Here is a 19,434-nt window from a genome sequence, read left to right as displayed (position 1 = left end):
GTTTCCATAAGAAACAGCAGTTGTATATTCGTAAGTTCCAGGAACTATTTCTGACCTTCTAATGGCATTGTCGCATTTGTTATACCATTCGGAAACATTTCCGTTCATGGCATCCAAAACTGTTGGCGTTATATTCTGAGCAGCGTACATTTCATATGGGTAAAAATATAGAATAGTTGGATTTATATGTCATAATAGAACCCACTCGGACCAAGCTTTACTTTCTTCCTGACTGAGTTTTTAACTGAATCTTTAACTCTTCTTTTTCCTTCATTGCCACTACTTTCACTAGATGAAGTTACTTCTTCACTACTTTCACTTTGTTCTACTCTTCTCTTCTTCTTTGGTGTCGCTTTTGGTAACTTGCCCTCTGCTTCAAGTTGTAGCATCTTTGCCTCATGTTCACCTAGTATGTTGTAAATTTCCCATGTCCTTTTTGCCTTTGGGCTCTGGTCGCCCATCTCAGGTAACCTATATCCTAGAAAGATTTTGTCATAGTTTGTATTTGAGTCTTCGCTTATTGTTTGCATGACTCTTTCCTGAGTTTCCGGTTCAAGCTCTTCAAACAGAGCTTGTCCATATGGAATAAGCTCGTTTCCAAATATATGTTTTTGTAGCCATTCTGGTTTTCTTTCCATGTAACCAATAATATCTTTTGTGAATGGGAAAGCTTTTACCCAACGTTTCAGGCTTGCGTCATTTATTTCTGTAGTTGGTTTTATTTTGTCATGGAACATGTTTTTCATTACTAACATTTCATTTGGTACTGTCCATTTGAGTTTTCTTAAATATTCATCCCTTCTCAGTTCATTGTCTGCAAAGTAAGTTTTTATGACATTTTGCAAACTTTCGTTTGCAAGGTCATGTACAATAGGTTCTCTTCCTTCTCTCTCCCTAACTTTCTTTCTAAACTCTTCACCAAATATACCATCTCTATGGTTCTGTGTAGTTCTTTGAGATAAATGTTCTAGAACGTCAGGTGTTATATTTCCTCAGCCATGTTCATTTCATACTGGTCCAAAATATCTGCATCTTTCATATCTTTCAATGGCATTAAAGCCGCGCTGAAAATACCCGTTATATCTGGTTCACCATTCACTTCCATTGCGTCTACAACTTCTTGGAATTGAGGTTGTAAGTTTATGAACCACCTATCCGGATTAGCTTTATGACCCCATCTCATTGTAGTTCCATAGTCTGCAGAAACAAAAGTAGGTTTGTTTCCATATTGGTTAGGTTCTGAATGAACTTTAAACAATGTTTCATTTCTATATGTTTTGTTGAAATTAAACCTTTTATTTTCACCGAGTTCAGCCAAAGATTGAACGTTATATGGTCGTAAGTAAAAAGGATTATTGTATTTGCGTACATTTTCTTTCAGTACTTCCATTCTATGCTGAATATTTTCATCTGATGTTGGAGTCTTTTGTATGTCGGTGAACATTTTTCGATATTCTTCTACTATGTCAGCCGAATTTTTCTTAGACTCTTGGAAAGATTCCATATTCCTCATACTCTTGTTGAGGTCAAGATTTTTCGGCTGTTCCAAATCTTCATCTAGTTCTGTGAAGTTAGTTTCCAAAGGAGGGACTTGTTTGTTTCCTTCAGGCTCTTCTAGCTGTTGTTGCTGAACTATTTCTTCCATGTCTGGTTGTATCTGAACTTCTTCCTGTTGAGTTTCTTGTACCTCATCTGCTGGCATTTCATATATTCCGAGACCGTTTTTAACAAGTTCCCTATCTAAGTCATCTGGACTCATAAACCTTTCTTCTTTCGTTCCGTCTCTATTTTTTACGCGTTTCATGAAGAGAGTTGAATTATCATTTAGCTCTGACATCAAATATCTCGGAGTAAATTCATTCATGTCATTTGGATGATATGCTATTAAATCATATCCCTTAGCGAGCTTGTATTTTCCAGGTTTGAGATTATATCCGATTTTATGCTGAACCATAAAGCTAAATAGGTTCGGGTCAGTATTTCCTTCCTTGAACTTTCTAATAGCTTCTTTATATCTGTCACTAAAGTCAAGAGTATCTGGGTAACCATAATCTTCCTTAAGCATTTTAAGAATTCTTGGTTTCCGTTTTCTCTACTTCTTTTATGTCCTTGCTCTGTTTGTGGTTGTTGTTGTGCAGGGTTTTGAACTGTTGGTTGCTGTGCTGGTTGTGGAGGTGGTTGTTGTGCTGGTTTTGGTTGTGGTGCAGGTGCTGGATTTTGAACTGTTGGTTGTTGTGCTGGATTTTGAACTGTTGGTTGTTGTGTTGGTTGTTGTTGTGGTGCTGGATTTTGAACTGTTGGTTGTTGTGCTGGTTGTTGTTGTGGTGCATGCCTGTGTCTGTGTCCATGTGACGATGTAAATGTTTTAGGTAGTCCTGGTGCAGGTGCTTCTCTTGGAGGGTTTGGTGGTATATAAGTTCCACCAGCTGGCACATATGTTCCATCTGCAGCATAATGTCCTACCTGACTTTTCGTTTTTAAGAAAGCATTTACTAGGTCTGTTTTGGTCTGTTGTAACTCTTTTTCTTGACTTTCCACAACAGCTGCTCTAACGGCGTCATAGGCACTTTGAACTGCCTGTCTCGTTGCTGCATCTGTTATTTTCGTCATATTTTGTGCTACTTCTCTTAACTCTTTGTCGAAACCTTCAGACTTCAGTTTCTTTCCAGATGAGAAGTCGTTCACTAGTTTTACCTTACTATAAAGAGCTTCGAAGGCATTCTTAAAGTCAGCATTCATTAAAGCTTCATTTGAACTGTCTTCATCCGCTTGTATTTTTGTCCTTATTGATCCTATAAGTTGGGCTGCTTTAGCGTTGGCTTGGGCATCTAACCGGTCATTATTAGCTTTTATATATTCTGCGCTTTTCATTGCCTTTTGCATGGCTGCGTCGTTATTTTTACTTTCTTGTGCTAAGTTTTCATACTGTACGGTTTGGTTTTGCAACTGTAAAAGTTTTTCTGCCTTTACATTTGCTTCAACTTCTTTTTTATACTCATCGCTATCCATATATGTCTTCATGACTTTTTGTTTTATCTCTTCATCTTTCAGTACTTTATATTGAGTAGTATGGTTTTTCAAATTTATAACATCTTGTTCCATTTTTGCTACTTCTGCTGCTTTTTCTGACACTTTTTTCGCATATTTCTCTGTACTTAGTTCTTTCAGTTGTTTTTCTTTCTTCTTTTTCTCTACGTTTAACTCATTTAGTTTCTTTGTGTGTCTGTCATATTCTAGTTTCTTTTCGTTTTCACTTATTTGTTTCTGTATGTCTATGTTTGACTTTTTGACATCTGTTATTTGATTTTTGAGTGAACTCAAATTCATTTGACTTTGAGGGTTATAAGCTGTTCCGTCTGCAGCTCCACCATAGCCTGCCATTTTCGCTAAAAGTGCCGCTCTTAAACCTCCACTCTGTGCACCAATAACTCGGTTTAAAAGCATAGGGTTGCTTGACATTTGTTGCAACATAGTGGAGTCATTCATCATTTGTTGTTGCAACTGTTGTTGTGGTGTCAGTTTTACTATTGGATGTTTCAATGCTCCCTTCCTCTTACGTATATTCTTACGTAGCTTACGTGGCATTTTAAGTGAAGTAAAAAACGGTTTTTGACAGATGTTTATATGACACTTTTTGTTCAGCACAAAAAAACTACTCGGTCAAAGTGTTGTCAGTTTTGAAAAATAACCGTCTTATCTCATTCAATAAGGGGGAAAAGGCTTCTCAAAGTATACTTCCTTGGAACGCCTGTAACTTTTCCTGTAGCGACGATAGACCCTTACTTGTCCGGACAAAGTTATACTATTTTGAGTGCTCTACAAAAAAGTCAACGGCGACGACTCTCAAAAACCGTTGTGTAAAAAGTTTTACCGTTGGACAAAAAAGTATATATAGAAAACAAAACACGTTTATAGTTCATTCAATATTTGAGATAACCCGTTTTTCCAACGGTAACTATTAAATAAAATAAAAAATAGAGGGTGTTACCGTTGACGAAAACGGTTCATCTCAAATATTTAAATATCTGTCTTTTTTGGTCAGTTCATTTTTATCTAATGGAAGCCCCACTCGCCACATCCTTTATAATGTTGAGAACTTTATACCAAGTTCGTCAAAATCTTCCTCGTTACATCCAACGGTCATTCGACACGAGAATTGCCGAATTCACACCAGAAGACTAACAATTTTCCGAATAAAAACTTCATTTATACTAAACATCTTCGGGGCTAGAGGGCGCAACGCGCCTGGAAGCCCCACTACCTTTTTTTTAAAATAGTTATATATTAGAAAATAATATGAGTTTATGTGATATTATTTTTCAGAAGATTTTGTGTTCTTCTTCAAAATTTTATTTTTTTATTAAAAAGAATCTTTACAAAATATACATTTACTTTAATTAATATTTAAAAACGTGCTCTATCAAAAGTTCCAAAAATTCAATATTTTAGCTTTTCTGAGGTGTCACTTTTGATGAATTTCTGTTTACAACAGAATCAAAGCATATAATGTGATTACTTTGTATGGTGATGCTAATTTCAAAAAATATGGACTAAACTCCTAAAAATTTGTAATAGAATGAAATAATTCGTATAAAAAACGGCCTGAAAGAACGAACACATGACTAGTGAGCACGTGAGAATATTTCCAAATGCGGGAAAAATCAAAATCATTCATTTAAAAATTCATATTTAAAATAACAAAAAATTATAAAAGTACAAGGTCCGTTTTGCTAAATGAATTAGTAGGCCTTACCTTGAGGAGTTTCTGGTTGGTAAGAGAAGTAGATCTCTTGCAAACCGAAGATTTACCAAAATCGATTTTGGCGATTCTTGAAGCAGCAATTCTTTCATTAAGATTCTGGTCGCTTTTAACATTCAAGCGAGGAATAGAACAACGTCCATGAGTTATCCAGACATGGTTGAGTGCCTGAGTTATTGAAAAACGACAGGCATCATCAACCATCATCATTTTTTGGATAAAATTCGTGCATGGTGTTGAATTATGTAGAAGAATTGGAGGTGGTTTAATAACTGAGCCTGGTACTTCTTCTACTTGTCGAATGTTTGGCCATGGATAATGGCCACTAATCAAATTGTAAGTTAGGATACCTATCGACCACGAATCTGCTAATTGAACTAAAAACTTTTGGCGTGAAAAGAATTCTGGTGGAGCAGTATATAAAGAATGTGGATATTCATTAATGAACTCATCCTTATTATATTGACAATTAAAGGAAAAGTCGAGAATTTCGATGAAGTCGTTTTTGTCCATATAAACATTTGATAAACATAAATTTAATAAGCCATACCCTTGTGAATGACAGTAACATGCAGCGGTTAATACCTGTTTAATAATGCCGGATGTTTGTTGTTCAGTCAGCTTGCCTTGGCTTTTTAGCATTTCTGCGAGATTTATTCCGACAGGTATATTATATATAGCGTAAAAGGCATTATCATCTTGTGCAGTGTCAATACATTGAACTATGTTTTCGCATTTGATTGATTTTGTTCGTTCCATCGGATTAATTTTAAAACCATATTCTCTAGACATCTTTTTTATAAAAGCAGGTTTTGTGGTAAATTCTCCAATAGCTTCAAATACTGTATATTGATCGCCAGTTGCTACAATTCGCCCTATTTCAAATGTATCGATATCTGATGAAACTTTCATTGTAAAAAAATGAGAAAAATTTCATAAAAGATGAAGGATTTAACCAAATATTTAATTACTTTTGCACTCCTTTTACGAAATTTTGTGAATCACAATTTGCTCTTAATTTTTGGATTTTAATGAAATAAATTGAGTGTAAGATATATGAAACAATAATATAAAAGTTTGTCTAAGTTTTGATAGCTTGCTTAAAAATTGAATATACATTGATTTCGAATTTTAAAATTTTGAATGATTTTTGACGCCTCATTCAAAATTGCATCGAAAAATATTTAGTAATATGAATATCACTAATAATTTAACAAAAGTTTGAAAAAGCTAACGTACAATTTTTTTATAACGAAAATAAGATTATATAAAAAAATTAACGTATTGTAATTTTATTATACCGAGTAGCTTTTAACGTATATCTATTGAAATGAACTTTACAATTTTTCTACATGTATTAATGTAGATTATTACTACTTTAATATTATTTTTATCAGATAAATCGAATTCAGAAGTAATGAAAAAATCAAAATCAAATTCTTGCAATCATTCCTAATAAATCTGTTTGACAGTACACCAATATATAAATTAGAATTATTTTATCATTTGGTTAAATGGATCATCGAATTTGTTCAAATTTGAATTCAAAATTTTATTTAGTGGGTAAATAATAGCAAAGAGAGATTCATTTATTATGTACTTCTATAGTTAATGATGATGTCATGTGAAATTCGTAATATTATAAGCGATTGGTTATTTCCTATATCTAAAAAATGAATGGAAAAGATTTCAGCATTTGAATGTCATTAATCCCTGATTTATGGTTATTATGATCACTAACCAGATCATACGCAGCTAACACTAAATCTTCTTTATTCAGATGATGAAAATGGGATTACACCCCTATATATTATAGTAAATAATAACAGAAATTGAATTATGTTTGAGCATCATTTTGTGAATGGTGAAGAAATTAACCACTTAAGAAATGATTTTTAGGTATTCGATATTAATATTTAAACCAAGTTAAACTAAATACAAAATATTTACTATAAATATGAACTTCCTAAAGTGTTTCTATTGTGCATGCCATGAAAATGATTAAATAAAAATAATAACAAAATTATAAAAATAAATTTTAATATACAAACAAATAACAACAATAAAACAAAGCATAATATATTAATAGTTGGACAGATTACTAATAGTTTGAGTAATTCTTGAAGAATTCTGTTGCTTGAAATATTTCTTTCCTTTTGGTGGAATCTTCTCTTCAGCACCAGCAAATTTTGTTTCATAGAGTCTACTAATCTTATTTAGCTCTGGTCTAGAAGTCATGGCCATTTCAGGTTCATCATCAACTGGTTTTCTTGCAGAAAGAGAACTTATTGTCCTTGTGAGCTCCCTTTCTTTCTTTGCATTCAACGATGCAACGTGAACGCGATCACCTAACCCAGATGTAGATACTCTTACAAATGGAACTTGTTCAGGTTCATCGTGGTATAACATTTCTGTCATAGTGCGAGCACTAAGTGATGTATAAGCTCTTGACTGAGATCTTCTAAATGTCTTGTAGTTTCGACCACTAAGTTGCTTTTTCATTCTATTATCGAATTTTTCCATGTATTGTTCTTCCCAATCTTGATGCATTTGATCTGATTTACGTTTTTGATTAGCTTCGTGAACCATAAGAAAGTCTTGTACGTTTCTTTGAGAATTTAAATCTTTTTTCAAGCGATTATATGATGGAGTATCCATTGTTCTTGACTTTGGTAATGGATCTTTAAGACTTTGTGCCGTTTTTGGTCTGGTTCGTTTTATTGATACTGTTGGTTCGGGAAATCCTTTAAAATCTTCTTCTGTAATCTCTTCTGGTTCTTCAAGTTCTCTCTTAATTGGTTTGGCAGATGAAATTAATGGTTTAGCACCAATTAAAAGAAAGTCTAAATTATCTTTTGTATGTTTATCTATAACTCCATTCATATATCTGCCATTTTTCTCCTAGACACTTATAGGAATAAGGAAATGCTTTCATGAAATAATAATAACTGACGAAAATTACTTAAAAATAAAAATCAAATATAATCAATTATTCACATTAGATGTCATCATAATCGAGAAAAAGCAGCTATAGTATTACGGTTGGCTGATATCATCATTAAACATATGAGGTGATTAAATAACGAGTTTTTGTTTTAATAATCTATCCGTATTCAATTCAAATTTTGAATTAAAATTTGGTATTATACGGAATAATTATAAAACAATAAATGGAAATAATTGACAAGTTTGATGACAAAGCTTTGTCATTTTTGACAGATCTTTCCATTTCAAGAGTTCACATTCCAATGATAAAAATTAATATCAATTTTTTTATCTCACCATTTATTTTTGACAATTATGTTTTTTGTTCTTCTTTCGCTTATCCTTTCATTACAAGAGGGCCAAAATGTTGAATATGCTGATTTTGGCAATGAACATAATAATAGTGGAGAAGTAAAAGAAGATCATTTCGATTATTTAGCACTTGAAAATCAAATGCAGAATTTTTCATTAAAATTTGATAAGAATCAAAAAGCTCAAAATGAAGGAGCTGATACACTTCAAAATAAGCCTATTGATTTCGAAAATAAGCCAAAACACCATCATAGAGAACGAGGAGAGCATAGAGTAATAGGATCTTCATCAAGAAGACAACAGCATCGTCATTCTCGTTATACAAAAGAAGATATTGATTACGAAAAAGCACTACGCGACCAATCAGATCGAATTTTCCAAACAAATGGAAAGGTTAACAAAAACAAACATGGAAATCGACAAGATATGAGAAGAAATGATAAATATGACGATGAATTCAATAAAAATGATTTAATTAAAGAAAAAATAAAAGAACCTCTTCAAGAAGAACAAGAATTACCAGCCATTAATGAATCAATAGCTAACGAAACTGATACTCTTAATCAATCAAGTTCATTTACAAAACCTAATAAAAATGAAAATCAAAATCAAGAAATAAATGTATCAAATATTACAGATCTTAATGTAAACGACGATGTACAAGTCAATTTTACTAACAATGAAGAAAATTTGACAAATTCAGATTCAATTGAAGAAATTGTTCAGATTGAAAACGAAACCATTTTAGAAACAGCTAATGTATCTGTAGAAAATGCTACAATTCAATCAAATAATAATATTTTGAATGAAAATAATATTTCAAATTCAGAAGTCGAAAATTTGCAAAAAGAAGACAATGATTCAGCAAATATTAGTCAAAATAATGAAACTATTGATCAAAGAATTGAAGAAAGCGATCAAATTGAAAATGAAGAAATAAATCAACAAAAAGAAGTTCAAAATGAGAAAAGAAATGAAAAAGAAGGCAATCCTGATGATTTCTATTCCAATCAAGATGATGAAGACCAAATGCACAGAAGAGGAAAAGGAAAAAGAAGAAACAACTTATACAGACATCACAAAAGAGGTTACAATGACTACAATCACAGGAGATCAAATAAAAGATCAAGACATGATGACTACTATTACAGATCCAGACGAGATGAATACCAAAAAGACCAAAATGAATTTCAAAATGAAAATCAATTGAATTCAAAAGAAAATAAACAAAATGAACTTCCTTCTGTCACTTTTTCTGATGAAAATGAAAGTCAAAAGGAAATTGAAATAAACGAAAGTATTGAAATAGATATCAAACAAAACAAGGAAATCTTAGAAAATGAAACAGAAATTCAAAATCAAAATGATTTGAATGAAACAAAAGTCAATGAAACTGAAACTTTCAAAGAAAATGAGGGAAAACAAAATAAAGAAATCAATGAAAGTAAAGAATCCCAAATTGATGAATTAGAAGATGATGAAATCAAAGAAAATAATGAAAATCAAACTGAGAATATTGAAGAAAAAGAAAAAGATTTAGAAGGAAATAAAGAAAAAGTAAATGTTTCAGAAAATGAAACAGATTTAATTGAAGATAATTTAGAAAATGAAAAGGATTTAGAACAGCAAACTGAGAAAAATGAAAAAGAAAGAATAAATAAAGAGGAAGAAATCGAATTCATTGATGATTTAGATGTTGATTACAAAAGAAAAATCAATAAAACAAAATTAAAACATCAAAATCAAAGATTAAATGAAAAAATCAAACGAATCAAAGAAGTTTCCGAAGAAGAAAATGAAACTAAACATCAAAATGAAGAAATTTCTCATAAAGAAGATGAAAAGAAAGTTGATGAAGAAATCAAGCAAAAGAATGCAACAAAGATTGAAGAGAAAAACATCAAAATTGATGAAGAAGTCAATAAATCTAAAGAAATAGAAAAAGAAAATGATCAAATTATTGAAGAATTCGAAGAAGAAAAACCAAAGAAAGAAATGAAAATTGAAGAAGAAAATAAACAACATCTAAATGAAAAAGAAGAAATAGAAAAATTAACACAAAACAATGAGAAACAAAAACAAAAAATGGAACATCCAAAAGAAGATGATGAAATTGACCAAGATGAAGAAATCAACAACAAACAAAATGAAGATGAATTAGATAATCAAAACATCACCAAAAATAATGAAATTGATAACGAAAAAGAAGAGAAACAAATACCTGAAAAAGACAACAAACAAGAAGATGAATTTGATGAAGAAAATATCAAAGAAAATGATGAAAAACAAAACAAACAAAAACAAAATGAAGATGACTTTGATGTTGAAAAAGACAACAAACAACACAATGAACATGAAGATGAAAAAGAAGAAATTGATGAAGAGGAACAAAAGAATCCCAGAAACAATGAAGATCAATTAGAAATTGAAGATTTTGAAGAAGACAAACACAAACGTAAAAATAGTAAATTTAATAATGAACACGAGTTTGAATTAGAAGATATTGATGAGAAGAAACAAAAGAATTATAATTATAACAAAGAATTCAATGATGAAGATCAATTCGAAGAAGAAGATTTCTACAACGAAAAACATAACAAACACAAAAACAATAAATATAATAATAAACATGAAGATGAAATAGATGATTTTAGTGAAAAGAAACAAAAGAATCATAGAAACAATAAATACAAAGAATTTATTAATGATGAAGAATTCGAAGTAGAAAAACAAAAGAAGCACAAAAACAATAAATATAATGATGATGAAGATTTTGATAAAGAAAAGAAAAGTAAACACAATAAATATAGTGAAGAAGATCAATTTGAAATAGAAGATTTCGAAGAAGAAAAACAAAAGAACCATAGAAACAACAAGTACAAAGGATTTAATTATGAAGAAGAAAAACAGAACAAACATAAGAATAATAAATATAATGAAGAATATCAAATAGAAGATTTCGATAACGAAAAACATAAGAATAATAAATATAATGATGAATTTGAAGATTTTGAAGAAGAGAAGAGAAACAACAAAAGGTATGAAGATGATCATTATTATGGAAGTAGATATGATGAATTTGATGAGCAAGAGCCAAGAACATCAAGAAAACAGAGAAGAGGCAGAAGAAACAATTACTATGACGAAATAAATGAATTAGAAAGAAGAAACAAAAGAAAGAAGTCACAAAACAATTACAAATCAAATAAAAAAGTTCAGAAATATATTGATGAATTCGATCAACAGTTTTCTGATGCCAGAAGAAGCAACAATCATGAATTTAATGATTTCCCAGACAAAAACAAATTCAACAACAAAAATTCAACTTCTGGAAAAGAAATTAAAAATAATTTCATGTCAGAACAAACAAGTACAGACAGTTTTACAGAGGAAAATGATAAGAAGTTGAAGAAGATCTATGATGAAATCAATAATAAGTTCGGAAATGATAATATTGGTGAATCTGAAGGAATTTCCGAAAATTCAACTGAAAAAATAGAAAATCAAGAAAAAGAAGAACAGAAATCAAATGTAGATGAGAGTAAAGGCATAAAAGAAGAGAAATCTGAAGAAAATGAACTGGAAAAAACAAAAATTGAAAATAATATCTCTCAAAATCAACAAAATGAAGAAAAAGAAAACAAGAATGATTCAAATGATGTAAATATTGACCATAAACCAGAAAATAACTCTAATAAAGAACAAATAAATGAGATATTAAAAGAAGTGGACGAAGACATCAAAAAGATGGAAGAACGTCATGGCAGGAATCCAGACATTCCATTTATTAGTTACGATGATGACGATGACGAAATTCAAATTGCTCCAAGGCGAAGAATGAAGATTTGCAAGCAGAAATGCCACATATTTGCACAATGCGTATCAGGAGAATGCATTTGCAGACATGGTTATGCAGGAGATGGCGTAAAACTTTGTACAGATGAAACATTAGAAATAGAATCCATAAATCCGAACTTTTCTTACCTAAATGAATCAGTAGAAGTCGAAATTAAGCTCATCAACGAGATAAAAATCATGAATTCTACTTATGTTCGGTTTGGAGGACAAATTTGTTTCCCAAAGTTCGCCCAAGGGCATAAAATCATCGTAGACTCGCCTAAATCCAAGAAGGTACAGATTGTTAACGTATCTGTTTCTTATGATATGAAGATTTGGTCAAAGAAATCTCAGGAATTCCAGTACAAACCAAATATATTCAAAGTTATGTATAAATACAAGATATTTGTATTCCAAGTACTCATTTTAGCTGCTTTAGGTGTTATTATTTTGGTTAAAAAGAAAATGGGCAAATCTAAAGGTCAAGCAAAGTCTATTGTTCCTCTTCTTTCTGGAAGAGATCAGATTGATGAGGGAAACAACATTGATTTCGAGAACGAACCTTTAAAGCCGAAGAAAAGATCTCTTTATGAATAAATTTTATTATTTTGTTTGAAAATCAATTTCTACTAAACATTTTGTATATACTTGCATCTTACATTATATTTTAACAATGTTAAACACCAAAATATGTATCTTTTTAAATTATTATCAATATTTGAGATATCTTTGAATTCTATGATGTACCCGGCAAATCATCACTTAATAACCATAATGGGCTGTTATTCGTAATACTTTTCCACCTAGATGATGAAAAATTGACTAATTCATCTAATATCTAACTTTACTTGTAATTATGGCATCAAAATATCATACAATGTCCATGATAAAGCACGGTAAATAATAGTGGAAAAAGCATTCATATTCTTGTTGGTCAAATTAAAATGTTTTTATTTATGATTTTTCATTTGACTCAAATTAATTTCGATTTCGGTTTAGAATACTTGAAACTGCCATTGCGCGTTCAGCACCAAAGAAAAGATCTTGTCCCATCCAATTATGGTATTCATCACGAGATGGGATTTGGAGGCCTGTATCTGGGTATTTTCCGGAATGAATTCCAGCACTGAATTCCATGGACAACTCAAGTAATTTCATGCCAAAACTATTCAATTTGCCCGTTTTGAAAACTTCGTAATGCATACCAATAACATCAAAAATATATGACCATGCATCGGCAATCTTAGCATCGCAAACATCGACAAGGTATGTGGACTTCTTGCCATCGGATTCGATATCTTTCAAGTTGTGAGCAATAATCAATGCAATTGTCTGATTTAACTTTTCGATGTTTGCATTTAACAATGGATGCCTAAATTCGTCGCTTAAATTGAAGCGCATATAGGAAACATAGACTGATTTCATGATGCAATACCTATATGCTGTTGGTGTAACAACATACTTGTCAAACCACATCTTTGCCAATTCGTTTGGACGTCTAGCCAATTCTCTGAAATGGGCTGCAATTTCATCAGGAATGGCCACCTGAAGCATAGGTGTGGCGTTTTGTCCCGCATTTGGCTTACTCCGCATTATAAGAAGTGATTTAAAAATGAATGTTCTATTCAAATTGTTTTTTCTAAAGAACAAATTTTAACGAATTGACAATTTGAATTGAAGTTCAAAATGAAAGAATGAAAAGTAGAGTTCATAAGGTTGAATACATAAGTAGAGTTTAATGTAGGAATGAAAGAAATTCAATTTATTCTCAATAATTAATTCAGTTAAATTCTATATCAGCGCAAAATATTGTTACCAATGTGTTTCTTGTTCAGTCTGGTTTATTTACGAACAAAAAACGCACATTCAATAATTTCTTTGAAAATTGAGATGCCAAAAAACACAACTATGCTTAAATGATACTAATGATATAATATATTTTTAAAAAATTAAAACTAAACGTACAATCCCTCAACTCCAACATTTGAATGAAAATTGAGATGATTTTTCAAGTGTAATCATTGTTTACTACGGAATGCGAATTATTGATCAATATCTTATATCATTTATATTAATCATTTAATTTTGGGTTATAAAATGAATAAATTTTCGGATTTTTTTAAACATCGATTTTCGCTTGATATATTTGCATATATACATTTATAAGGTGAATCTTCCCAATATTTGTGGTTGTAGATGTTAACATTAAACTTCAATTTTCGGTAATTCAATTCCTCGGAAATATATCATATATTTTTAACTTCGGTGACATCATCACATCCGGTTATTGTATAGTTATCAGTGGTGATTCATCTTGATATTTAATATTTTTCAATTGGAATTCTCAGATTAACAGTATAGAATCTGCATTCTCGCACACTTGTATTACATATGCATTATATGAAAGTGTGCGAAAATGCACTCAAAACATCATAAAACTGGATGAATACGATTCTGAATCTTGAAAAAATGATTAAAACGATATGCAATTTGGGGATTCGTTTGAAAACGTATTAATTAAGCTGTTTGCACTTAAATCGACGGGTTTTGATATATTTGAAATTTTTCTAAGAAATTACAATAAAAGTGACATAGAAATGGAAAGTAATACAAATCAGAACCTTCCTGAACAAAAGAAGAGGAAGGTAAAGAATGCATTTACAGAAGAAGAGGACCAGAAACTTATTACTCTTGTTAGAGAGTACGGATGTTCAGATTGGAATACAATTGTTCACTTTATGCCGGGTAGAACAACAAGACAAATTCGTGAAAGATACAAATTATATCTGGCACCAGAAATTAAGAGTGATCCATGGACAGAAGATGAAGACAAATTACTTCACGAACTTTATGCAAAACACGGCCCGAAATGGGCAACTTTTACACCATATTTTAACAACAGAACACCAATAAATATCAAAAATCGTTATAAACAAATCATAAGACACGTTGTAAGACAAAATCGAAAAGGAATTAAAGCAGAAGTTACAGATCCTCTTGTCATTACTCATAATATGTGCATGGAAAAGATAAGAGGTGAAAAATTAAAGATTCTCATTCAAATTCACAATCAAATTGAACAAACTAAGACTCAGCAACTCCAACAGCCAGAAGCATAATATATTTTCAATTTCACAGTAATTACTTACAATTTCTTTGTTTTTTAATGATTTTTTGAAGAAATTTTATCATTTTTGTTTATGATCGAATTCTATGAAGTTTTCTCATGGAAATACAGATCACATTCCTATTGATTATTCATGTATCCTTGTTTTGTTTTCTTTTTTGCGTTTTTTATAATAAAAGAAATTTTATTTTGAATTTGTTTACTGTTTATTGCATCTAATGAGTATATCAGTGAGTTATCGCGTAAATTATTAAGATTAAAATAAAAAAATGAAAAAATTATGATTTAGACGATTTATTATAAGGAAAAACTTTTGGCTTATGACATTTACTTTTACCTGTGAAATTACTGATAAACAAAGAACATGGATTTAAGCGAGTTGTACTGAATAATTTTGTATTAAATCCATAAACGTGTCTTGGACAATGCTCTGTTGAGAACAAATCCAAAATCATCTGTGGGGTTTCAGGTTTATCTGATGAAAATGTTCCAACACCTGAATAAATCTTTGAACTATCAGAGACAATCAAACAATTTGAAAGAGTAATATTTGCATAATTCATTCCAAGCAAAGAATCTTCACCTTGATTGTTATTTGCAAAATAACAATTTTCGACAAGAATGTTTCCATTAGCATAATTTATCATTCCTGGATATTCAGGATCGCTTTCAGATACTGTATTGTTTGTAACTATTATGCTACGATATACACTGGCAGAATCTTGAGTAATAATTCTTTTGGCTGCTTTGTTTTGATCAAATAATGTAAAATTTACAAAGCCTGGTGCTGCATGAGTACCTAATGCAGAGTTAAATTCGCAGCAATTTTTTGTTAAGTTATTCCTTGTAAAAGCGAATTTCCCAGAATCGACGCATATTCCATTGTATCCTATATTACTTCCACGATTGCTATTTAAGACTGATATTTCTGTATAAAAATTTAATCCAGCTTCAGTCGAAATTTGAATAAAAGCAAATCTAGCACCATAAGATGATGTAGACATCGATCCAATGCTGCAAACTTTTCGAAGAGCGCTTTGGTTGCATTTGACTGTAATGGAGCCTCCTTGGCGTTCTTCTGTATTTGAAGAATTTATAAAAGTGCACGAAGATATTAAAGAATAACCATTAGAATCTAGATGTATTACTTCAAAATCTCCTAAATTAATAAAAAACACGTTTGTGGTATAAAAGTTTCCTGAATTTACGTTATATATCTTGTTTTCGGTATTTGATGGAGGTTCATTTGTATGATGTATATCTTCCCATTCACTAGTGTGCAGGTTGATGATATATTGCTGGAATTTAGATAAACCAGAATTGGAGAAATCTTCAAAAAGTTTCCCAAGCAAATAAAAAATTGTCAAAATCTCTAAAATTTTGTCATATCATTTCATTATTTTGAAAGGCAATTAGACTGTCTTGGATATCTATAAGATATATGAAGCTTCCATCTTCAAACTAACAGATAAAATGCAATTGCTATTGAAGAAGCATAATCACAAGTATATAGCATGAGACTTATTTAAATGATTCCTTTATAAATTTCATCTATTGTATTATGCGCAATCATTTAAGGTAGATCAATAAGCAGGAGTCTCGAATATGAATGAATAGCAAAATAAAAAGAATATGTTTTTACTCAATTTATGATTGAAGAGCATCATTTAGATTACTCATAAATGATGAGTAAATTTTTGAGGCTGTAATAATATTAGAATAAATTTGATAAACATTCCCTGGGCAACATTCTGTTGAATATAGGTCTAATACAATCTCTGGTTGTTGTGGGCATTCAGTCTTAAATGTTCCAGGTCCTGAATGAATTTTTGTATTATTTGAAACTATCAAGCATTTTGAGAGCGCTATTGTAGCTGAGAATGCTCCAAATAAATAATTTGGCCCTTGATTATTATTAACAAAATAGCAATTTTCAAAAAAACTTTTCCCTTCACTGCAATCAATCATTTCTGGAAAACGGTAATCAACTATTTTTACTGTGTTATTCGAAATTATTAAGCTATTGTAGTGAATTTCTTGAAATATTTGCATAATAAGTCTAGAATCTGATTTGTTATCATCAAAGAAAGAATAATTCACCTTTCCATGTGTAGATTCAATGCCAATGGCTGAATTATATTTACAGGAATTTTTAGTTAAATTATTTTTGGTGAAAGAAATTCTTCCATTGAGGATATATATCCCATTATATCCAGAAATATAACCTTGATTATTGTTAAATATGGACATTTCTGAATAATAATTTAAACTATTTGCATCATTTGCAACTTCAATCCGAGAAAATCTACCACCATTACCAGCTGTAGATTTAGATCCAATACTGCATACTTTTCGAAGAGCACTTTGACAATTCTTAATTGTAATTGAACCTCCTTGTTGATCTCCTGTGTTAGAGGAATTTAAAAACGTACAAGAAGATATTAAAGAGTTCCCATTGGCAAAATCTAAGTATATTACACCGGAATCTCCTAAGCTATGGAAAACTACTTTATTTGCATAAAAATCACCTGAATTTACGTTATATTTCTGATTTGTTGTGTTTGATTGTGGTTCGTTTGTATGGTAAATGTCTTCCCATTCACTATGATGCATGGTTCTAATAGATTTGACATAAAAAATCGAGAAATCAGTCCCGATCAGGAAATTTGATTGGCCCTCTCAAATTTTCTTTGGAATTGGATTAGTGTCAGATTTCAAATAAAAATCAAATATATTTGGTTCGGAATTGTGAACACAATATTATGATTCGAAATAGAATAAAAATTTTCGTTTTTTAATTCTTTATTATACTAAAATAACTTAATAAGATCAGATTAATTGTCTGATAGATTTGGAATGCTGCTATCCCTAATGAACCTGTTGATTCTTGGCTCAACAGTGTCCGGAGAAGTAGATTGAGTTTCAATAAACTGAACTGACGCTTTTTCGACTGGTTCTTCATCGTAGTCGTCGTAGCAGTCGAAGCTATTGTCAGCAGAGCTATGTCCGTCGGAGAAAACCTCTTCTTCGTTGAAATCATCTTCGGCGATGTTGAATTCCGTGTCTGGATAGACTGCGTGGTCATCGTACGTGGAGAACGCCGAGTGAGGAATTCCTCCTGCGTATGGTGTGTCTCTTAGCTTGATTCTTGGTGTCAATTTCGTAGATACAAATTCAATCCATTCATCTGTTTGGAGTTCTGGGATATTTTTGGTACGGGCTGCAATGTATTGGGCAAAGGCTGTTATTTGGCCGTTCGTTTTGCTCTTTCCGAATGTTTCAATAATTCTATTTACGATTTTATGTTCTTTGATGATATTTGAGAGCTGGTCGTCAGGAACTTCGGATATAATGTGGATAAGAGCTAAATCGAGACCTGTATTTCCTTTGTTTTGGAAGAATGAATCGATAAAAGTTGGAACTCCTGTTTTGAAGAGTTTTAAGGCTGTAGCTGTAGCGCATGTGACTTTGCTTGCATCAAATGTATATTTATTTTCGAATTTGTTGACGAGATCGTGGACAAATGGGAAGCAATGAGTTAATTTCTCAACAAATAAGAAGCATTCGGAAGCAAGAAGTGGATCCTGTGTTGTAACACCGATATTTAATATTGTCTCGACGATTTGAGGATCATTGAAGAAATTATAGTGATGAGATTGAAGTTTGCAAATAATTCTAAACGCAGAGATGAAATTGTATGGGTTTGCGACTGATGGAAGGTGTTGGCAAATTTTCTTGATAGTTTCAATGGTAAAATCGAAAGATTCTTTGAAATCTGTTGCCAAAACTATAACAAGCTCACGGAGAGCTAAATTGTGCATATGAGTAAATAAGTATATCTTCAATTCAGGGAAATCGCGGATTATTTTACCGGAACTCAAACGGGCTGATGAAATTAAAATTCTTTGGAAATGACCAGAAACCATTGGGTCCTTGGAGTATTCTGAATTTATGAATTGCTTGAACTGGTTCAATAAAAATCCATTTTGAATCAATTTCGTTTCAAATCCAAGGATATCAGAAGTTAATAAAGAAATGCAAATAACTGCAGATCTTCTAAAGTGCTCCTTCTTCATCATTTTAGTTGTCAAAGTATAGTCCATCAGAGAGTTCAAGATGTCTTCACGTGAAAGGAAGTCTACAAATTCTTGTATTGGACTTTCTATGGCGTGAGAAATGTTTGGATCGAAAATAATGTCATCAAGTGTCGTCTCTGGTTTTTTAATAAGTTCTGAAATGGATTGTGGGAAGGAGGGTTTTTCGTACCCAGTCATTTTTAAATTTAATAATTTTTCCGTGTAAAATATTCAAAAACAGAAGAAAAACTTTTTATTTGGATAAATTTATGGAAACAACTCATTTACTAATGGATTTTTGAGTCAATGTTTTGTTATAATAAATTTTCGCTTTCTTT

General features: G+C 31.2%; 10 protein-coding genes and 1 pseudogene across 11 annotated transcripts, besides 2 other annotated features; 2 read left to right on the top strand and 9 right to left on the bottom strand.

The window, feature by feature from the left end:
* Positions 1-4,271: part of a mobile genetic element that runs on past the window's edge.
* On the bottom strand, positions 183-638 carry TVAGG3_0907840 (protein of unknown function, DUF4106 family; the record flags this gene model as incomplete). Its single annotated transcript, XM_051251649.1, has 1 exon — positions 183-638. One exon carries the CDS (start codon positions 636-638, stop codon positions 183-185), a length of 456 nt encoding a protein of 151 aa, XP_051077223.1.
* TVAGG3_0907830 lies at positions 813-1,759 on the bottom strand (annotated as a pseudogene). Its single transcript has one exon. A coding segment is annotated over exon 1 (947 nt).
* TVAGG3_0907820 (protein of unknown function, DUF4106 family) lies at positions 1,885-3,585 on the bottom strand (the record flags this gene model as incomplete). The annotated part of the gene is made up of 1 exon (XM_051251648.1): positions 1,885-3,585. One exon carries the CDS (start codon positions 3,583-3,585, stop codon positions 1,885-1,887), a length of 1,701 nt encoding a protein of 566 aa, XP_051077222.1.
* Positions 4,272-4,453: 182 nt separating the features above from the next.
* Positions 4,454-4,491: a mobile genetic element.
* Positions 4,492-4,705: 214 nt separating this feature from the next.
* Positions 4,706-5,671, bottom strand: TVAGG3_0907790 (protein serine/threonine kinase protein; the record flags this gene model as incomplete). The annotated part of the gene is made up of 1 exon (XM_001307187.1): positions 4,706-5,671. The coding sequence occupies one exon, from the start codon at positions 5,669-5,671 to the stop codon at positions 4,706-4,708; it is 966 nt and encodes a 321-aa protein (XP_001307188.1).
* A 1,170-nt stretch (positions 5,672-6,841) lies between these two features.
* Positions 6,842-7,822, bottom strand: TVAGG3_0907780 (uncharacterized protein; the record flags this gene model as incomplete). The annotated part of the gene is made up of 1 exon (XM_001307186.1): positions 6,842-7,642. The coding sequence occupies one exon, from the start codon at positions 7,640-7,642 to the stop codon at positions 6,842-6,844; it is 801 nt and encodes a 266-aa protein (XP_001307187.1).
* Positions 7,823-8,051: 229 nt separating this feature from the next.
* Positions 8,052-12,631, top strand: TVAGG3_0907770 (immunoglobulins domain-containing protein; the record flags this gene model as incomplete). The annotated part of the gene is made up of 1 exon (XM_001307185.1): positions 8,060-12,490. The coding sequence occupies one exon, from the start codon at positions 8,060-8,062 to the stop codon at positions 12,488-12,490; it is 4,431 nt and encodes a 1,476-aa protein (XP_001307186.1).
* Positions 12,632-12,871: 240 nt separating this feature from the next.
* Positions 12,872-13,486, bottom strand: TVAGG3_0907760 (uncharacterized protein; the record flags this gene model as incomplete). The annotated part of the gene is made up of 1 exon (XM_001307184.1): positions 12,872-13,486. One exon carries the CDS (start codon positions 13,484-13,486, stop codon positions 12,872-12,874), a length of 615 nt encoding a protein of 204 aa, XP_001307185.1.
* A 1,004-nt stretch (positions 13,487-14,490) lies between these two features.
* TVAGG3_0907750 (RNA polymerase II transcription regulator recruiting protein) lies at positions 14,491-15,034 on the top strand (the record flags this gene model as incomplete). Its single annotated transcript, XM_001307183.2, has 1 exon — positions 14,491-15,012. The coding sequence occupies one exon, from the start codon at positions 14,491-14,493 to the stop codon at positions 15,010-15,012; it is 522 nt and encodes a 173-aa protein (XP_001307184.1).
* Positions 15,035-15,159: 125 nt separating this feature from the next.
* TVAGG3_0907740 (pectin lyase-like family) lies at positions 15,160-16,362 on the bottom strand (the record flags this gene model as incomplete). Its single annotated transcript, XM_001307182.1, has 1 exon — positions 15,299-16,024. The coding sequence occupies one exon, from the start codon at positions 16,022-16,024 to the stop codon at positions 15,299-15,301; it is 726 nt and encodes a 241-aa protein (XP_001307183.1).
* Positions 16,363-16,667: 305 nt separating this feature from the next.
* On the bottom strand, positions 16,668-17,689 carry TVAGG3_0907730 (uncharacterized protein; the record flags this gene model as incomplete). The annotated part of the gene is made up of 1 exon (XM_001307181.1): positions 16,668-17,633. The coding sequence occupies one exon, from the start codon at positions 17,631-17,633 to the stop codon at positions 16,668-16,670; it is 966 nt and encodes a 321-aa protein (XP_001307182.1).
* A 117-nt stretch (positions 17,690-17,806) lies between these two features.
* Positions 17,807-19,294, bottom strand: TVAGG3_0907720 (serine/threonine-protein phosphatase 6 regulatory subunit family; the record flags this gene model as incomplete). The annotated part of the gene is made up of 1 exon (XM_001307180.2): positions 17,855-19,294. The coding sequence occupies one exon, from the start codon at positions 19,292-19,294 to the stop codon at positions 17,855-17,857; it is 1,440 nt and encodes a 479-aa protein (XP_001307181.2).
* Between the last annotated feature and the right edge of the window lie 140 nt (positions 19,295-19,434).

This window comes from Trichomonas vaginalis, chromosome I (genome assembly GCF_026262505.1).
Source record: "Trichomonas vaginalis G3 chromosome I, whole genome shotgun sequence".
NCBI lineage: Eukaryota > Parabasalia > Trichomonadida > Trichomonadidae > Trichomonas > Trichomonas vaginalis.
This window is presented reverse-complemented; position numbering and strand designations above follow the sequence as displayed.